The sequence below is a fragment of the Eucyclogobius newberryi genome, unplaced genomic scaffold (genome assembly GCF_026437365.1).
Source record: "Eucyclogobius newberryi isolate DKJ021-1_F unplaced genomic scaffold, fEucNew1.0.hap1 SCAF_7, whole genome shotgun sequence".
Lineage (NCBI taxonomy): Eukaryota > Metazoa > Chordata > Actinopteri > Gobiiformes > Gobiidae > Eucyclogobius > Eucyclogobius newberryi.
In genome coordinates, this window is record NW_027316389.1 from 3,706,744 (window position 1) to 3,724,426 (window position 17,683).

Genomic DNA, 17,683 nt, shown 5'->3' on the forward strand with positions numbered 1-17,683 from the left:
AAGTCTCTAAGTATTTAAAGCTGCATTAAAGGTGCATTAAACGTGCATTAAAGCTGCATTAAAGGTGCCTTAAAGCTGTAATAAAGGTGCATTAAAGCTGCATTAAAGGTGCCTTAAAGCTGTAATAAAGGTGCATTAAAGCTGCATTAAAGGTGCCTTAAAGCTGTAATAAAGGTGCATTAAAGCTGCATTAAAGGTGCCTTAAAGCTGTAATAAAGGTGCATTAAAGCTGCATTAAAGGTGCCTTAAAGCTGTAATAAAGGTGCATTAAAGCTGCATTAAAGCTGCATTAAATGTTCGTTAAAGCTGCATTAAATGTTCGTTAAAGATGCATTAATGCTGTATTAAAGGCACATTAAAGGTGCATTAAAGATTAAAGGTGCATTAAAGGTGACACAGACGCTTGACACAGACGTGGGACAGACGCTGGACACAGACGGTGGACGCTGGACACAGACACTGGACACAGACGCTGGACACAGACACTGGACACGGACGCTGGACGCTGGACACAGACACTGGACACAGACACTGGACACAGACGCTGGACACAGACACTGGACACAGACGCTGGACGCTGGACACAGAGACTGGACACAGACACTGGACACAGACGCTGGACACAGACACTGGACACAGACACTGGACACAGACGCTGGACACAGACGCTGGACACAGACGCTGGACGCTGGACACAGAGACTGGACACAGAGACTGGACACAGAGACTGGACACAGACGCTGGACACAGACACTGGACACAGACGCTGGACACAGACACTGGACACAGACGCTGGACACAGACACTGGACACAGACGCTGGACACAGACACTGGACACAGAGACTGGACACAGACGCTGGACACAGACGCTGGACACAGACACTGGACACAGACGCTGGACACAGACACTGGACACAGAGACTGGACACAGACGCTGGACACAGACGCTGGACACAGACACTGGACACAGACACTGGACACAGACGCTGGACATTAAATATGTCAAATCAGGGAGAAATAATTTGCTTGAAATCCCTGCATATGAAAAAAAAAATCATGGATTTCAGATTCCTCTTTTCCATGGAGATGACAGAATGAGGAGAAATTAGGGCCGTTGCCATAGCCAATTAACATTTAAAAGCAAAATATGATCTCTTCCATGGGAAAATGTGCTCTCAAAGCGAGATCGAGCCTGAAACATTAGATCCTTAACTGTTTTATCTTATTTAAATGTTTTTGTTTGGTTGTTATTGTGTTTTAACCACCCAAATCCTTGTTTCTGATTGGTTGAAACCGTCATAGCAACACAGTGCGTGGCCAATGCAAAGCGACGACGACAGCTTGGCCCCGCCCCCCACAGGCTCCAGCAGCAGCTTCTGTACCGCTAGCGCAAACACGCCAAACGGGACGGATCTGGAGGATAATTCGCTTCCTTTACTGCACACAGCTCACCCGAAATCCCCCAGCCACACCGCGCACCCATCTCCTCCCCTTTCATTTCATCCTTGGTGGTCACAAAACGACACAAAGCTGAAGTCGCGTTGGTAAAGGTGAGCGGACTTTCATTGTGACCGGTTTTATCCAAAATGGCGGCCGCTTAGCCCCGATGCTAACGCTGAAGCTAACTGTAGCATATTAGCTCCAAAAACCTGGATTTACGGCCGAGGTTAGTCCGTTTTTCGGCTCCGGCTCGTGGAAAAGCTTTGATTCACGCTGCACTGCTCGTGTCGACGGCTTTAGAGACGCGCAAGGCTGGAAAATAAGTCGTTATTTCATGCATAGTTTTGTCAATTTGCTGGAATTTTGACATGTAAAAAATGCAACATGATTTTGACGTGAAACAGGTTTATGCTAATGAAGGACTAAACAAATGAACGTTATATTTTAATGGCAACATATGCACTGAAATACAAACACATTGAATTTTTTGTATGTTGTATAATAAGAGACAGCCAACATAACTTAAAACAGTGAAAACATAACATTAACTAAGATAATATGCCATGTTTACATTGCATGCATGAGACAATAATCAATTTTTTTCAGAGTAATTACAAACCAAACTAAGAAAGTTGCATTTAAAAAAAGGAATTAACATATTGGTGGGAACAATTCACTAACTAATCATTACTGTTCGATGATTTAAAAATGATTGTATTTGTATTTTGTTAATAAAAAATACGTTTATCATAAATAATACACTTAATTTGTAAATATCATCCATCTAGAAGCCTTCAGTCAGCATAATTAAACATTATTTAGCTGATAATGTATTTAAAAAATCTCAACGTACAATAGAAATAATCATAAATGTTCTGTTTGGACATGACAACGACACACATTACATCCACTGCCTCCAGAACATGTCATCATTATGTGGAGGGAGTAATCGGCATAACAAGTATTGACTGTATTTTAAAACGACACGGTCTGAATGGTTGTAGAGTGTAATGTGTGCTGGCGTGTGCATGTCAATGGTTCTGTGAGCTCTGTCTGTTGTTGTGTATTACCTAATGGACCTGCTCCATCTGACGTGACCTTGATTCACTCCAAACTGTCAATCCTGATGGATCATTATAACCATTTTACACATGTCTGGAGCGTGTTTCCTTTCCATGGGTTTCACAAAGTCATCAAAAATAGAGCTAAACTCGTGCATTTAAGTGCGTTAACATTACATACTTTATTAGCTTTGATGTGTTTGCAATGTCCAGGACACATAGGGACTGACATTAGTTAAATATTACATAATAAATAAACCTGTAGCTAGCTTGAATATCCATTTGTCCTCCTGTTATGGTTATAAATAGTTCAGGGACAATAATGATCAATGTTTGTACGGATGAGTAGCTTCTAAGGACACGGGGAAATCCTCTGCACCGGGCTGTTCCATCAATTTGTTCCACCGGGCTGTTCCACCGGGCTGTCCCACCGGGCTGTTCCACCGGGCTGTTCCACCGGGCTGTTCTACCGGGCTGTTCTGCCGGGCTGTTCCACCGGGCTGTTCCACCGGGCTGTTCTACCGGGCTGTTCCACCGGGCTGTTCTACCGGGCTGTTCCACCGGGCTGTTCTACCGGGCTGTTCCACCGGGCTGTTCCACCGGGCTGTTCCACCGGGCTGTTCTACCGGGCTGTTCCACCGGGCTGTTCTGCGCATTATGTGATCTAAATGTCCATTTGTGTCGGACTCTCTCGCGTTAGACTGCGCAGATGGAGGATGCACAATGCGCGGTTTATATTTCGGCCGTAAAAGCGGACGAGGATGGAGACTGCCCGATTTGCGTCACTCGCTGCTTCCAGATCCGTCTCGAAAGCCGCTCTGCGCATGCGTGAGCCGGCCCGTACGGCAGCTGCGCTCGGACAAACCGCACCGGGCTGGGTTTTAATATGTCACACGCGACAATTCATTTGTAACTCTTTATAACACACAAATGCACAACGTGTGAAAATATGAAACTAAGCCACATTATTGAGACTAAAGCTTAAAAGTGGCGCACGCGCAGTCTCGCCGCAGCCCCGCGCCACCGCATCACCCCGCGCTGTTTTTACACAGTTTAGCACAAAAATGTCGTTTCAGCAGGAAAACAATACCGCGTTTTAGATTATGATTATCATTTGCTAATCCATGGTGTTATAAAACGACGGGGGTTGTTTAGCATCAGCGCGTTAGCATCATCCGGGGCTGATCGGGGCTGATCAGAACCGCGCCTCGGCTTCGTTGTTGACGCCACAAAAGCGACATTTGTGCTGCTTTTGTGCACAGAACAAGCTGCTCACAATGTTAACAAGACGCTCAAGTCATGGTTTTGTTCAAATCAAGCCACACAAGTCGTTTTAAAGCTGCAGTGCGTAAAAAGATGTGACGTTATTCAACCACAGCGCGTCATTACACATGGATAACACCAGCAAATCTTCAATTAAAGGGCTTTCTGTGCGTTTGTCACTTCATTAATGCACGTTTTCCCCTGCTGGTAATGATGTTGTGGTGTTGTATACAGGAAACAGTTGTAGGTCCTGTCCTCAGTCAAAATAAAAGCCTCTAATGCCATGTTTGGACCGATGAAGTCATATGTAGGTCATTGGGTTAGCCCGTGTTTCCATGGCAGCAGAATGTTATGCAATGGCCTTGTTTTTCCCTCTCTGCACTTTTTTAATTTCTGGAGCCACATTAAAATCTGCGCTGTGACCGTAAACGCTGCTATGTATGAGCTGATAGGTACGGAGCATCAGAGTGTCAGACGGGTGGTTTGAGTCATCGGGTCAGACGGGTGGCTCGGGTCAGACGGGCGGTTCGAGTCATCGGGTCAGACGGGCGGTTCAAGTCATCGGGTCAGACGGGTGGCTCGGGTCAGACGGGCGGTTCGAGTCATCGGGTCAGACGGGTGGCTCGGGTCGTCGGGTCAGACGGGTGGCTCGGGTCAGACGGGCGGTTCGAGTCATCGGGTCAGACGGGCGGTTCAAGTCATCGGGTCAGACGGGTGGCTCGGGTCAGACGGGCGGTTCGAGTCATCGGGTCAGACGGGCGGCTCGGGTCGTCGGGTCAGACGGGTGGCTCGGGTTGTCGGGTCAGACGGGTGGCTCGGGTCAGACGGGTGGCTCGGGTCGTCGGGTGGTTCGAGTCATCGGGTCAGACGGGTGGCTCGGGTCGTCGAGTCAGACGGGTGGCTCGGGTCATCGAGTCAGACGGGTGGCTCGGGTCAGACGGGCGGTTCGAGTCATCGGGTCAGACGGGCGGTTCAAGTCATCGGGTCAGACGGGTGGCTCGGGTCAGACGGGCAGTTCGAGTCATCGGGTCAGACGGGTGGCTCGGGTCGTCGGGTCAGACGGGTGGCTCGGGTCGTCGGGTCAGACGGGTGGCTCGGGTCAGACGGGTGGCTCGGGTCGTCGGGTCAGACGGGTGGCTCGGGTCAGACGGGTGGTTCGAGTCATCGGGTCAGACGGGCGGTTCGGGTCATTGGGTCAGAAGGGGGGATCGGGTCAGACGGTGATTCGGTTTGAAACGCCGCTGTTGTTAAATGCACTAACGTTCTTTCTCTCTCTTGTGCAGACCCGTTTTCCCCATCCCTCCCTATTACTCTCATTCTTTTAGGGATTCTTCGTTGTCAAGCCGCCAAAGTGGAGAGTGTGATTGCAGAAGGGGGTGCTTCTCGTTTCAGGTACGTCGTCACTGTCTTTATGTCCACAAGAACTGCTCTTTCTACTATAATGAGCTGTATAAACATAATAATATAAAATACATGCGGGGCTGTGACAATTAGCTGTAATTATCATGACTATTACAATCATCTTACGCTAAACGAAGCATTATTTCATCAAAATGACCAACAAAAAACAGAATGATACAAGTCCCAGCGTACAAAAGAAATAATTGTTTGACCGTCGTCCAATCAAAACAATTAACTACTAAAATGGTCGTTATTTGTTGCCGTATTTACCTGTAGATTTGTAGTTTTCATGTGATTTTTCTGACTTTATAAACTCTTCAATCCATCTTTTGTTTGGGTTTTGATTGACCCGACATCGTCTGTGAGTTCTGACAAGTCAAGACTTGAGTTCTTGGTCAATCGCTCCAAATGTTAGTGTTTCAAATCTGCTCTGAACCAATCACACTAAAGCAGTATAAACGAGGAGGAGCGTGTGACCAGCATGTGTCGTTTATACTTTTACACGTGGTTCTGATCCGCAGCTACAGTTCTGCTCTCGCTCCTCTTTCCTCCGGAACTCCGGGGCGTCCGGTTCGGGGTGTGGTCAGATTCAGATTGGCCGCCACGTTCTTCCTGTCCTCTCTTTGTGCAACGGTTCCTTAAAAAGCTCAGGGGGAAATGTAGACCGGGGCACGAGGAGATTATTTTACGAAAACGTTTGGAATCACGATTATGAACGGTTGCGGTCAAGACATCCACATTGATTATTTTAATGGCCAAAACTATTATTTTTATTGTACATAGACATTTTAAAATCAATTCTGACCAGATAAAGGTCTAAACATGGCGACTGAAGGCTTCGAGATGACGAATATATACAATTTAAGTGTTTTAACGATGAAAATGGGTTTTAGAGTCACGATTACGATGGACAAATTTGACGACGATCTTTTGTTATCGTCAACTGGTCGTGATTGATTCGATTTAATTGAAAGCTTTAATGAGGTTTAACCGGACGCTTCTCTGTGCAGTGCTTCTTCGGGGGGAGGAGGTGGTAGGGGTGCACCTCAGCACTATCCCAAGACCGTCGGCAACAGGTTGGTTCTGATCCGAGTCCAGTTCTCTGATCGCATTCATGACTCCGTATTCTCCCTGACACGACCGCTCTGGTGCTCCGCACGACCGCTCTGGTGCTCCGCACGACCGCTCTGGTGCTCCGCACGACCGCTCTGGTGCTCCGCACGACCGCTCTGGTGCTCCGCACGACCGCTCTGGTGCTCCGCACGACCGCTCTGGTGCTCCACACGACCGCTCTCCTAAAGGTCCCAGAGAACCAGAACAAGTCTTCAAAATGCGGTTCATAAAGTCGCTAAAGGAAGAGCTGTGGAATAATGAGACGTGTTTTGAGTTTTGTCATTTTTGGATGTTTTTCTGAACCAAATCGACTCTAAAACGCATCTGAAAAAGACGACAGTCAACTTTATGTATGATTGTTCTTTATCTTAGAAGCCTCAGTCTCCGTATTTCAACCTTTATTTGTGTACGATGCATTTTAAACGTGTCGATGTACGATCGATACTGCTTAAATAATGGGTCGTTCTTTGGAACCCTGACCGGGGCTTTTGAATGGAACTAAATAATGAATGACACGATAGATTCTTTTGCAATTTAAAATGACGTGTTAAAAGTTGTGTTGTATTTCCCGCCCTGCCTGACCAGCCGTTTCCAACACGTTTTGACAATCTACTTATCAAAACTGTGTGTAGTTCTGGGGCTCGACCGCTGAGGTTCAACTTCTTGGGCGGAGTTTAGAGCAGAGACGGAACCAATCACATAAACCCAGAAGTGACGCAAAAACGCGACGCGCTTAACTGGATATTACTTAGCCCATGTCAACAAGGCGTGTTCCGCGTTATCCGTCCCCGAACGCAGAAAATGTCTCCTGTCGCGATGACGCCCTTCGTATAACCGCATCTAACGCACGTTCATCACGGCAAGTACGAGCCGGGTCCGCCATCTTGAATGTTTTGGAACGGGGGTGGAAAGCGCTACTTCCGTATCTCAGTGTGACGCGTTAAAACCTCCGCCTGGGATTGGACAGGTAAATGGATGACCGACAACTTCATTGGCTCTGACTCGGGTTCCAGACCCTTACGCATTCAAACAGAATGTGGGCGGGGCTGGCAAACTGGAAACATATGACCACATGTCGACGCCGGTGTTGTAATGAAGCAGCAAAGTGATGAGTTTGACAAAAAGCGAGGGGAGAATAAAACTGTACACTGACATTTATCTTGAATTTGCCACTTTAAGCACAACAAAGATAAAGTATAATTTTTTTAAGAAAAGAGAATGAAGCAAATGAAAGTGTGCTTTATGTCAGTGGCACTACCGTATATTCCGGAGTATAAGTCGCACTAGCCAAAAAATGCATAATAGAGAAGAAAAAACATCTAGAAGTCGCAATTTTTGGGAAAATGTATTATAAAAGAACATACATTTCATCTTAAAATGCAGTTTATAATAATAATAATAGATGCGAGAACATGGTGAATAGGTGTACGTATGCTAACACCTTCAGCTACATGACGTATGCTAACGCTAACACCTTCAGCTACATGACGTATGCTAACGCTAACACCTTCAGCTACATGACGTATGCTAACGCTAACACCTTCAGCTACATGACGTATGCTAACGCTAACACCTTCAGCTACATGACGTATGCTAACGCTAACACCTTCAGCTACATGTCGTATGCTAACGCTAACACCTTCAGCTACATGACGTATGCTAACGCTAACACCTTCAGCTACATGACGTATGCTAACGCTAACACCTTCAGCTACATGACGTATGCTAACGCTAACACCTTCAGCTACATGACGTATGCTAACGCTAACACCTTCAGCTACATGACGTATGCTAACGCTAACACCTTCAGCTACATGTCGTATGCTAACGCTAACACCTTCAGCTACATGAGGCACAGACAGAACTGTGGTAAGTGTCTGGTATGTTAGCGTAACATATGAACAGTTATTCAGATAACTATAGCATAAAGAACATGCTAACATGCTAACAAGTTTAGCAAAGCATCAGTTTTACCCCAAATCACTAAATCCATTGAATTCTTCTTCCTCTGTGTCACTTCTAAACAACTCCACAAACTCCAGAGGAAGAGGAAGTGCAGATTCTTCTTCTGTGTCGCTTAGAGCCTAGAGCGCCCTCTTGTGGTGGTCAGTGTGAAAATAGCGAATAATATCACATGTAAGTCGCTCTGGAGTATAAGTCGCACCCCGGCCAAAACTATGAAAAAAACGTATAGTTTGGAAAATACGGTACGTTAAAAACTGTTGCGAACTGGTCAGTCCAGACCAGAGCCCTGAGCCTGACCTTGACCCCTGTCGTTCTACCCTGTCACATTCCACGTCCCACAGTCCAGACTCTGACCTTTTGCCCGTTTCTTTGTCCTCGCAGCGAGTTCCTGGGGAAAACCCCGGGGCAAAGCGTTCAGAGATGGATTCCTTCACGAAGCACTAGACGAGATGTCAACTCCAGCAACGAAAAAGAGCGACACGATGCAATCTTCAGGAAAGTGAGAGGGTAAGAACGAGAGCGCCAGAACCCTCACATCAGCTGACATGTAGAGCCCCTCACAGTCACTCACATCAGCTGACATGCAGAGCCCCTCACAGTCACTCACATCAGCTGACATGTAGAGCCCCTCACAGTCACTCACATCAGCTGACATGTAGAGCCCCTCACAGTCACTCACATCAGCTGACATGCAGAGCCCCTCACAGTCACTCACATCAGCTGACATGTAGAGCCCCTCACAGTCACTCACATCAGCTGACATGTAGAGCCCCTCACAGTCACTCACATCAGCTGACATGTAGAGCCCCTCACAGTCACTCACATCAGCTGACATGTAGAGCCCCTCACAGTCACTCACATCAGCTGACATGCAGAGCCCCTCACAGTCACTCACATCAGCTGACATGCAGAGCCCCTCACAGTCACTCACATCAGCTGACATGTAGAGCCCCTCACAGTCACTCACATCAGCTGACATGTAGAGCCCCTCACAGTCACTCACATCAGCTGACATGTAGAGCCCCTCACAGTCACTCACATCAGCTGACATGTAGAGCCCCTCACAGTCACTCACATCAGCTGACATGCAGAGCCCCTCACAGTCACTCACATCAGCTGACATGTAGAGCCCCTCACAGTCACTCACATCAGCTGACATGTAGAGCCCCTCACAGTCACTCACATCAGCTGACATGTAGAGCCCCTCACAGTCACTCACATCAGCTGACATGTAGAGCCCCTCACAGTCACTCACATCAGCTGACATGTAGAGCCCCTCACAGTCACTCACATCAGCTGACATGCAGAGCCCCTCACAGTCACTCACATCAGCTGACATGTAGAGCCCCTCACAGTCACTCACATCAGCTGACATGTAGAGCCCCTCACAGTCACTCACATCAGCTGACATGTAGAGCCCCTCACAGTCACTCACATCAGCTGACATGTAGAGCCCCTCACAGTCACTCACATCAGCTGACATGTAGAGCCCCTCACAGTCACTCACATCAGCTGACATGTAGAGCCCCTCACAGTCACTCACATCAGCTGACATGTAGAGCCCCTCACAGTCACTCACATCAGCTGACATGTAGAGCCCCTCACAGTCACTCACATCAGCTGACATGCAGAGCCCCTCACAGTCACTCACATCAGCTGACATGTAGAGCCCCTCACAGTCACTCACATCAGCTGACATGTAGAGCCCCTCACAGTCACTCACATCAGCTGACATGTAGAGCCCCTCAGTCACTCACATCAGCTGACATGTAGAGCCCCTCACAGTCACTCACATCAGCTGACATGTAGAGCCCCTCACAGTCACTCACATCAGCTGACATGTAGAGCCCCTCAGTCACTCACATCAGCTGACATGTAGAGCCCCTCACAGTCACTCACATCAGCTGACATGTAGAGCCCCTCACAGTCACTCACATCAGCTGACATGTAGAGCCCCTCACAGTCACTCACATCAGCTGACATGTAGAGCCCCTCAGTCACTCACATCAGCTGACATGTAGAGCCCCTCACAGTCACTCACATCAGCTGACATGTAGAGCCCCTCAGTCACTCACATCAGCTGACATGTAGAGCCCCTCACAGTCACTCACATCAGCTGACATGTAGAGCCCCTCACAGTCACTCACATCAGCTGACATGCAGAGCCCCTCACAGTCACTCACATCAGCTGACATGTAGAGCCCCTCACAGTCACTCACATCAGCTGACATGTAGAGCCCCTCAGTCACTCACATCAGCTGACATGTAGAGCCCCTCACAGTCACTCACATCAGCTGACATGTAGAGCCCCTCACAGTCACTCACATCAGCTGACATGTAGAGCCCCTCACAGTCACTCACATCAGCTGACATGTAGAGCCCCTCACAGTCACTCACATCAGCTGACATGTAGAGCCCCTCACAGTCACTCACATCAGCTGACATGTAAAGCCCCTCACAGTCACTCACATCAGCTGACATGTAGAGCCCCTCAGTCACTCACATCAGCTGACATGTAGAGCCCCTCACAGTCACTCACATCAGCTGACATGTAGAGCCCCTCACAGTCACTCACATCAGCTGACATGTAGAGCCCCTCAGTCACTCACATCAGCTGACATGTAGAGCCCCTCACAGTCACTCACATCAGCTGACATGTAGAGCCCCTCACAGTCACTCACATCAGCTGACATGCAGAGCCCCTCACAGTCACTCACATCAGCTGACATGTAGAGCCCCTCACAGTCACTCACATCAGCTGACATGTAAAGCCCCTCACAGTCACTCACATCAGCTGACATGTAGAGCCCCTCACAGTCACTCACATCAGCTGACATGTAGAGCCCCTCACAGTCACTCACATCAGCTGACATGTAGAGCCCCTCACAGTCACTCACATCAGCTGACATGTAGAGCCCCTCACAGTCACTCACATCAGCTGACATGTAGAGCCCCTCACAGTCACTCACATCAGCTGACATGTAGAGCCCCTCACAGTCACTCACATCAGCTGACATGTAGAGCCCCTCACAGTCACTCACATCAGCTGACATGTAGAGCCCCTCACAGTCACTCACATCAGCTGACATGTAGAGCCCCTCACAGTCACTCACATCAGCTGACATGTAGAGCCCCTCACAGTCACTCACATCAGCTGACATGTAAAGCCCCTCACAGTCACTCACATCAGCTGACATGTAGAGCCCCTCAGTCACTCACATCAGCTGACATGTAGAGCCCCTCACAGTCACTCACATCAGCTGACATGTAGAGCCCCTCACAGTCACTCACATCAGCTGACATGTAGAGCCCCTCACAGTCACTCACATCAGCTGACATGTAGAGCCCCTCACAGTCACTCACATCAGCTGACATGTAGAGCCCCTCACAGTCACTCACATCAGCTGACATGTAAAGCCCCTCATGTTTATACCCTCGCTCCAGGCGGAGTTTTACTGAAGTTTGAGCGTTTTTGAACGTGACTCACCCGTTTGTCTCCGCCCCTTCCTCCACCCCTCTCTCCTCCCCCCTCACCCGTTTGTCTCCGCCCCTTCCTCCACCCCTCTCTCCTCCCCCCTCACCCGTTTGTCTCCGCCCCTCTCTCCCCCCCGCAGCATACTCAACAAGCTCACGCCGGAGAAGTTTGACAAGCTATGCCTTGAGCTGCTGAACGTGGGCGTAGACTCCAAACTCGTCCTTAAAGGAATCATCCTGCTGGTGAGTCCCGCTCGGGTCAAGCACAAGGTTTATTCACATCAGACTGACCCTTGTCTCCCCTCTGCGCCCACCTTTCTCCCCCCCCTCTGCGCCCACATTTCTCTCCCACCTTTCTCCCCCTCCTCTACACTTGTCTCTCCTCTGCTCCCACCTTTCTCCCCCTCCTCTACACTTGTCTCTCCTCTGCTCCCACCTTTCTCCCCCTCCTCTACACTTGTCTCTCCTCTGCTCCCACCTTTCTCCCCCTCCTCTACACTTGTCTCTCCTTTGCTCCCACCTTTCTCCCCCTCCTCTACACTTGTCTCTCCTCTGCTCCCACCTTTCTCCCCCTCCTCTACACTTGTCTCTCCTCTGCTCCCACCTTTCTCCCCCTCCTCTACACTTGTCTCTCCTCTGCTCCCACCTTTCTCCCCCTCCTCTACACTTGTCTCTCCTCTGCTCCCACCTTTCTCCCCCTCCTCTACACTTGTCCCCCCTCTGCTCCCACCTTTCTCCCCCTCCCGCTGTCTCTCCTCCTCTCATCATTTTCATGGGCCTCTCCTCTTTCCTCTTTTCTTTCTCTCTCCTTTCCTCTCTCCTTTTTTCTCTCCCTCGTTTTCTTTCTCCCTCCCTCTCTCCTCTTTTTCTTTATCTGTCCCTCCCTCCTCTCTTTTTCTTTCTCTCTCCTCTTTCTTTCTCCCTCCCTCTCTCCTCTCTTTCTTTCTCTCTCCCTCTCTCCTCTCCTTTTTCTTTCTCCCTCCCTCTCTCCTCTTTTTCTTTCTCCTCCTCTCCTCTCTATCCACCCTCAATCTCTCTTTGCTCCCTCTTCCTCTCTCCCCAATTCCCGCTCTACTCCTTCTCTCCACATCTTCTCCATCTTTCTTCCGGAACTTCTTTCTTTTGCTCTCCTCTCCTTCTCCTCCCCCTTTCTTTCTAATCACTTTATTTTCTCCTTTCTCCCTTCTCTACTCCCTCTATCACTAAATATTTGTATCTCTTTCCCACGTTCTGTTCTCTCATATCCATCTCTTCTTTTCCTTTTTTCTTACCTCTCTTTCTATCGCTCCCTCTCTCTCTCTCCTCCCCCTCTTTCTCTCCTCCCTCTCTCAGATTGTAGACAAAGCCCTAGAAGAGCCCAAGTACAGCTCCCTCTATGCTCAGCTATGTCTGCGTTTGGCCGAGGACGCACCAAACTTTGACGGCCCTTCACCCGAGATCCAAACATCCCAAAAGCAGAGCACAGTGAGTCCCGCCTGAACACCTGAACTATGACCTTGTCCGATGATTAAAACGCGGTCGCACGTGTCCAAACGATGGTATTAACTCCGCCCGTTTTCCTTCTCCAGACCTTCAGACGACTGCTGATTTCCAAGCTTCAAGATGAATTTGAAAACCGCACCAGAAATGTCGAAAGTGAGTCTCGTCTCCGTCCCGAACGCCCGTTAAAAACCACGTTGCACGGTTTCTAACGCTCTTGCCCTTTTCCCCCGCTCGCGTCCCAGTCTACGACAAACACGACAACCCCCTCACGACGGAGGAGGAGGAGCAACGTGCCATCGCCAAGATCAAGATGCTCGGAAACATTAAATTCATCGGGGAACTTGGCAAACTCGACCTCATCCACGAGTCTATCCTTCATAAGTGCATCAAAACAGTACGTACGCCCAACCCGCCGGCACGCCCACAAAGGGACGAGGAGGCGGAGACTCAGGGAGGCTCGGGCAAAGGCCTTTTCAGGTTTTGTAGAAGAATACGTTACTCTAGATTCAGGTTTTGTAGAAGAATACGTTACTCTAGATTCAGGTTTTGTAGAAGAATACGTTACTCTAGATTCAGGTTTTGTAGAAGAATACGCTGCTCTAGATTCAGGTTTTGTAGAAGAATACGCTGCTCTAGATTCAGGTTTTGTAGAAGAATACGTTACTCTAGATTCAGGTTTTGTAGAAGAATACGCTGCTCTAGATTCAGGTTTTGTAGAAGAATACGCTGCTCTAGATTCAGGTTTTGTAGAAGAATACGTTACTCTAGATTCAGGTTTTGTAGAAGAATACGTTACTCTAGATTAAGGTTTTGTAGAAGAATACGTTACTCTAGATTCAGGTTTTGTAGAAGAATACGTTACTCTAGATTCAGGTTTTGTAGAAGAATACGCTGCTCTAGATTCAGGTTTTGTAGAAGAATACGTTACTCTAGATTCAGGTTTTGTAGAAGAATACGCTGCTCTAGATTCAGGTTTTGTAGAAGAATACGTTACTCTAGATTCAGGTTTTGTAGAAGAATACGTTACTCTAGATTAAGGTTTTGTAGAAGAATACGTTACTCTAGATTCAGGTTTTGTAGAAGAATACGTTACTCTAGATTCAGGTTTTGTAGAAGAATACGCTGCTCTAGATTCAGGTTTTGTAGAAGAATACGTTACTCTAGATTCAGGTTTTGTAGAAGAATACGTTACTCTAGATTAAGGTTTTGTAGAAGAATACGTTACTCTAGATTCAGGTTTTGTAGAAGAATACGTTACTCTAGATTCAGGTTTTGTAGAAGAATACGTTACTCTAGATTCAGGTTTTGTAGAAGAATACGTTACTCTAGATTCAGGTTTTGTAGAAGAATACGTTACTCTAGATTCAGGTTTTGTAGAAGAATACGCTACTCTAGATTCGTCTCTTCCGACTATTAGTAACTTGTTTTGGCGCACAATGTCTCACGAACACGGTGAACTTCAAGTCTTGTGAGCACTAGGGGGCGCTACGCAGAGGGAACCACACACGGCATGGTTACTTCAAGTGTGTATGACTTTATTTACACACTTGACATAAATATATTGTAAATATAAATGACAGTTTTACATGATTTTACACGCCAGGGACAGTTTAGGCATGATTTACAACGCTCTAAACATGAATTCAACAAAAATAAAACTGCTCTGAAGTTGTGTCATTAGATGAGTTTTGGTCCAGTGGTTGCTGGGTAATTTCCTAGTGTGATGGAAATGAAATGGAAATGAAAAAACTTAAAAAATAGCCATTCTGGGATATATTTTGTTATAATTATGAGCTAAATGTGAAATATACTTGTCCTAAGTGCATTTCAGTCCAGTGAATCGTCCAAACTCTCACGGGGACATCAACTCTCTCCTCTCTCTTTCTCTCTCTCTCTCTTCTCTCCTCCTCTCTCTTCTCTCCTCCCTCTCTCTCCTCTTTCTCTTTCTTTCTCTTTCTTTCTCTCTCGCTCCCTCTCTCTCTCTCTCTCTCTCCCCCCCCTTCTTCTCCCACTGTCCTAAGTGCGTTTCAGTCCACTGGGTTGTCCAAACTGTCATGGGCACGTCAAGTTTTGAATAAACATCTCGGGTCCACAGACGTTACCTGACCCGTTTTTTGGTGTTTTTGTTTCTTTTCAGCTTCTGGAAAAGAAGAAGAGAGTGCAGCTCAAAGACATGGGCGAGGACCTGGAGTGCCTCTGTCAGATAATGAGAACCGTGGGGCCCAGACTCGACCACGAGAAAGCCAAGGTACGCCCCCCGCTGTTCGCCCGGGGCACGACGCCGACGCCAGCGGTGACTCTGACCGCGGGGGCGTCCAGGAGGATTCTGCTGCTAGTTTATTTTCTGTCTTGGACTAAAAGAAGTACAGGAGAGAAAGTAAAAGGCAGAAGCACAGCGGGTCTGGTGGAGGTGTATGAACTCTAGAAACACAGAAGAATTCATAATAAAGTTCACAAATGACTTTTACTTTTGAACGATGATGACAAACTGTTTTCATCTGGCAAATACAACCATATGTGTCATGATGGTGGGAACATAGACCTCTTCTATTTCCATTTTTTTGTCTGCAGCGACGACAAACACTGGCACATACAGAAAATTATTCAGTTAAATGAATAATAATTTTTAATCACGTCACAATCTAATCATAAGAACCAAATTATAATAACCGTGACCATTTTAATCTGGCTGTTTATGTCACTTTTATGCTTATTTTGTCTATTATAAAGTACAATTGTGTTAAAACTTGAACAGTCGCGTGTCGGGGGACGAGAATGAACGAAAATGAAAAATTTCGTTGGCCTTTGGTCTCGATATTCGTGAAGAATCGTTAAATCCAGACGTTTTTTGCTCACAATAATCGTGAAACAAAAAGGAGATATTGGAGTTTTCCCACAGGGATCAAAAAGACGGATGATTGGCGTTGTAAAATCTTGAGGGTCATTTTTCACTCCTCCTCATTTCCTCCTCTAATATTTATCATATTTCTCTCCGTCAGTCTCTCATTACTCTCTTCTTTTGATAACGAGCAAGTTTTTCACAATTCTCTCTCTCTCCCCTCTCCTCCTCTCCCCTCTCTCTCCCTCATTCTCCTCTCCCTCCCTGCCTCCCTCGCCTCTCTCCTCTATCTCCCCTCTCCTCTCTCCTTCCTCCTCTCTCCTCCTCCCCTCTCCCTTCTCTCCCTCGCCCCTCTCCCTCCTCTCCTCCCCTCTCTCCCTCCTCTCCTCCTTTCCCCGTTCTCTCCCCCTCTCCCTCCTCTCTCTCCCTCCTCTCTCCCTCCTCTCCCCCCTCTCCTCTCTCTCTCTCCCTCCCTCCTCTCCTCCTTTCCCCGTTCTCTCCCTCCTCTCTCTCCCTCCTCTCTCTCCCTCCTCTCTCTCCCTCCTCTCTCCCTCTCCTCTCCCTCCTCTCCCCCCCTCTCCTCCCTCTCTCTCCTCTCTCCCTCCCTCCTCTCCTCCTTTCCCCGTTCTCTCCCTCCTCTCTCCCCCTCTCCCTCCTCTCTCTCCCTCCTGTCTCCTCCTCTCCCTCTCTTCCCCCTCTTCCCCCTCTCTCCTCTCTCCTTCCTCCTCTCTCCTCCTCCCCTCTCCCTTCTCTCCCTCGCCCCTCTCCCTCCTCTCTCTCTCTCTCCCTCCCTCCTCTCCTCCTTTCCCCGTTCTCTCCCTCCTCTCTCTCCCTCCTCTCTCTCCCTCCTCTCCCCCCTCTCCTCTCTCTCTCCCTCCCTCCTCTCCTCCTTTCCCCGTTCTCTCCCCCTCTCCCTCCTCTCTCTCCCTCCTCTCTCTCCCTCCTCTCTTCCCTCTCCTCTCCCTCCTCTCCTCCCTCTCTCTCCTCTCTCCCTCCCTCCTCTCCTCCTTTCCCCGTTCTCTCCCTCCTCTCTCCCCCTCTCCCTCCTCTCTCTCCCTCCTGTCTCCTCCTCTCCCTCTCCTCCTCCCCCTCTCCTCTCCCTCTCTCCCTCTCTTCCCCCTCTCTCCCTCTCTTCCCCCTCTCTCCCTCTCCTCCTCCCCCTCTCCTCCTCTCCCTCTCTCCCTCTCCTCCCCCTCTCTCCCTCTCCTCCCCCTCTCCCTCCTCTGTCTCCTCCTCTCTCTCCCTCTTCTCCTCCCCCTCTCCCTCCTCCCCCTCTCTCCCTCTCCTCTCTCCTCCTCCCCCTCTCCTCCTCCTCCTCTCCTCCCACAGTCTCTTATGGACCAGTACTTTGGCCGGATGCGCTCCTTAATGAACAACAAGGAGCTGCCGGCGCGCATCCGCTTTCTGCTGCAGGACACGGTGGAACTGAGGGAGAACACCTGGGTCCCGCGCAAAGCCTTCCTGGACAACGGGCCCAAGACCATCACGCAGATCCGCCAGGACGCCGTCAAAGTAACGAGCGCCGTGAGCAGCACAGACACCTGAGAGGAGCACAGACACCTTAGAGGAGCACAGACACCTTAGAGGAGCACAGACACCTTAGAGGAGCACAGACACCTTAGAGGAGCACAGACACCTTAGAGG

The 17,683-nt window shown here is 48.6% G+C and overlaps 1 protein-coding gene across 1 annotated transcript in view; it reads left to right on the top strand.

The window, feature by feature from the left end:
- Positions 1-3,211: 3,211 nt before the first annotated feature.
- eif4g2b (eukaryotic translation initiation factor 4, gamma 2b) overlaps positions 3,212-17,683 on the top strand; it is a 39,452-nt gene continuing 24,980 nt past the window's right edge. The window contains exons 1-10 of the mRNA XM_072435578.1: positions 3,212-3,330; positions 5,017-5,157; positions 6,177-6,242; positions 8,626-8,751; positions 11,859-11,961; positions 13,051-13,182; positions 13,287-13,353; positions 13,443-13,594; positions 15,338-15,448; positions 17,369-17,551. Of these exons, the coding sequence (XP_072291679.1) occupies positions 3,212-3,330; positions 5,017-5,157; positions 6,177-6,242; positions 8,626-8,751; positions 11,859-11,961; positions 13,051-13,182; positions 13,287-13,353; positions 13,443-13,594; positions 15,338-15,448; positions 17,369-17,551 (1,200 nt within the window). The remainder of the gene's footprint in view (positions 3,331-5,016; positions 5,158-6,176; positions 6,243-8,625; positions 8,752-11,858; positions 11,962-13,050; positions 13,183-13,286; positions 13,354-13,442; positions 13,595-15,337; positions 15,449-17,368; positions 17,552-17,683) is intronic.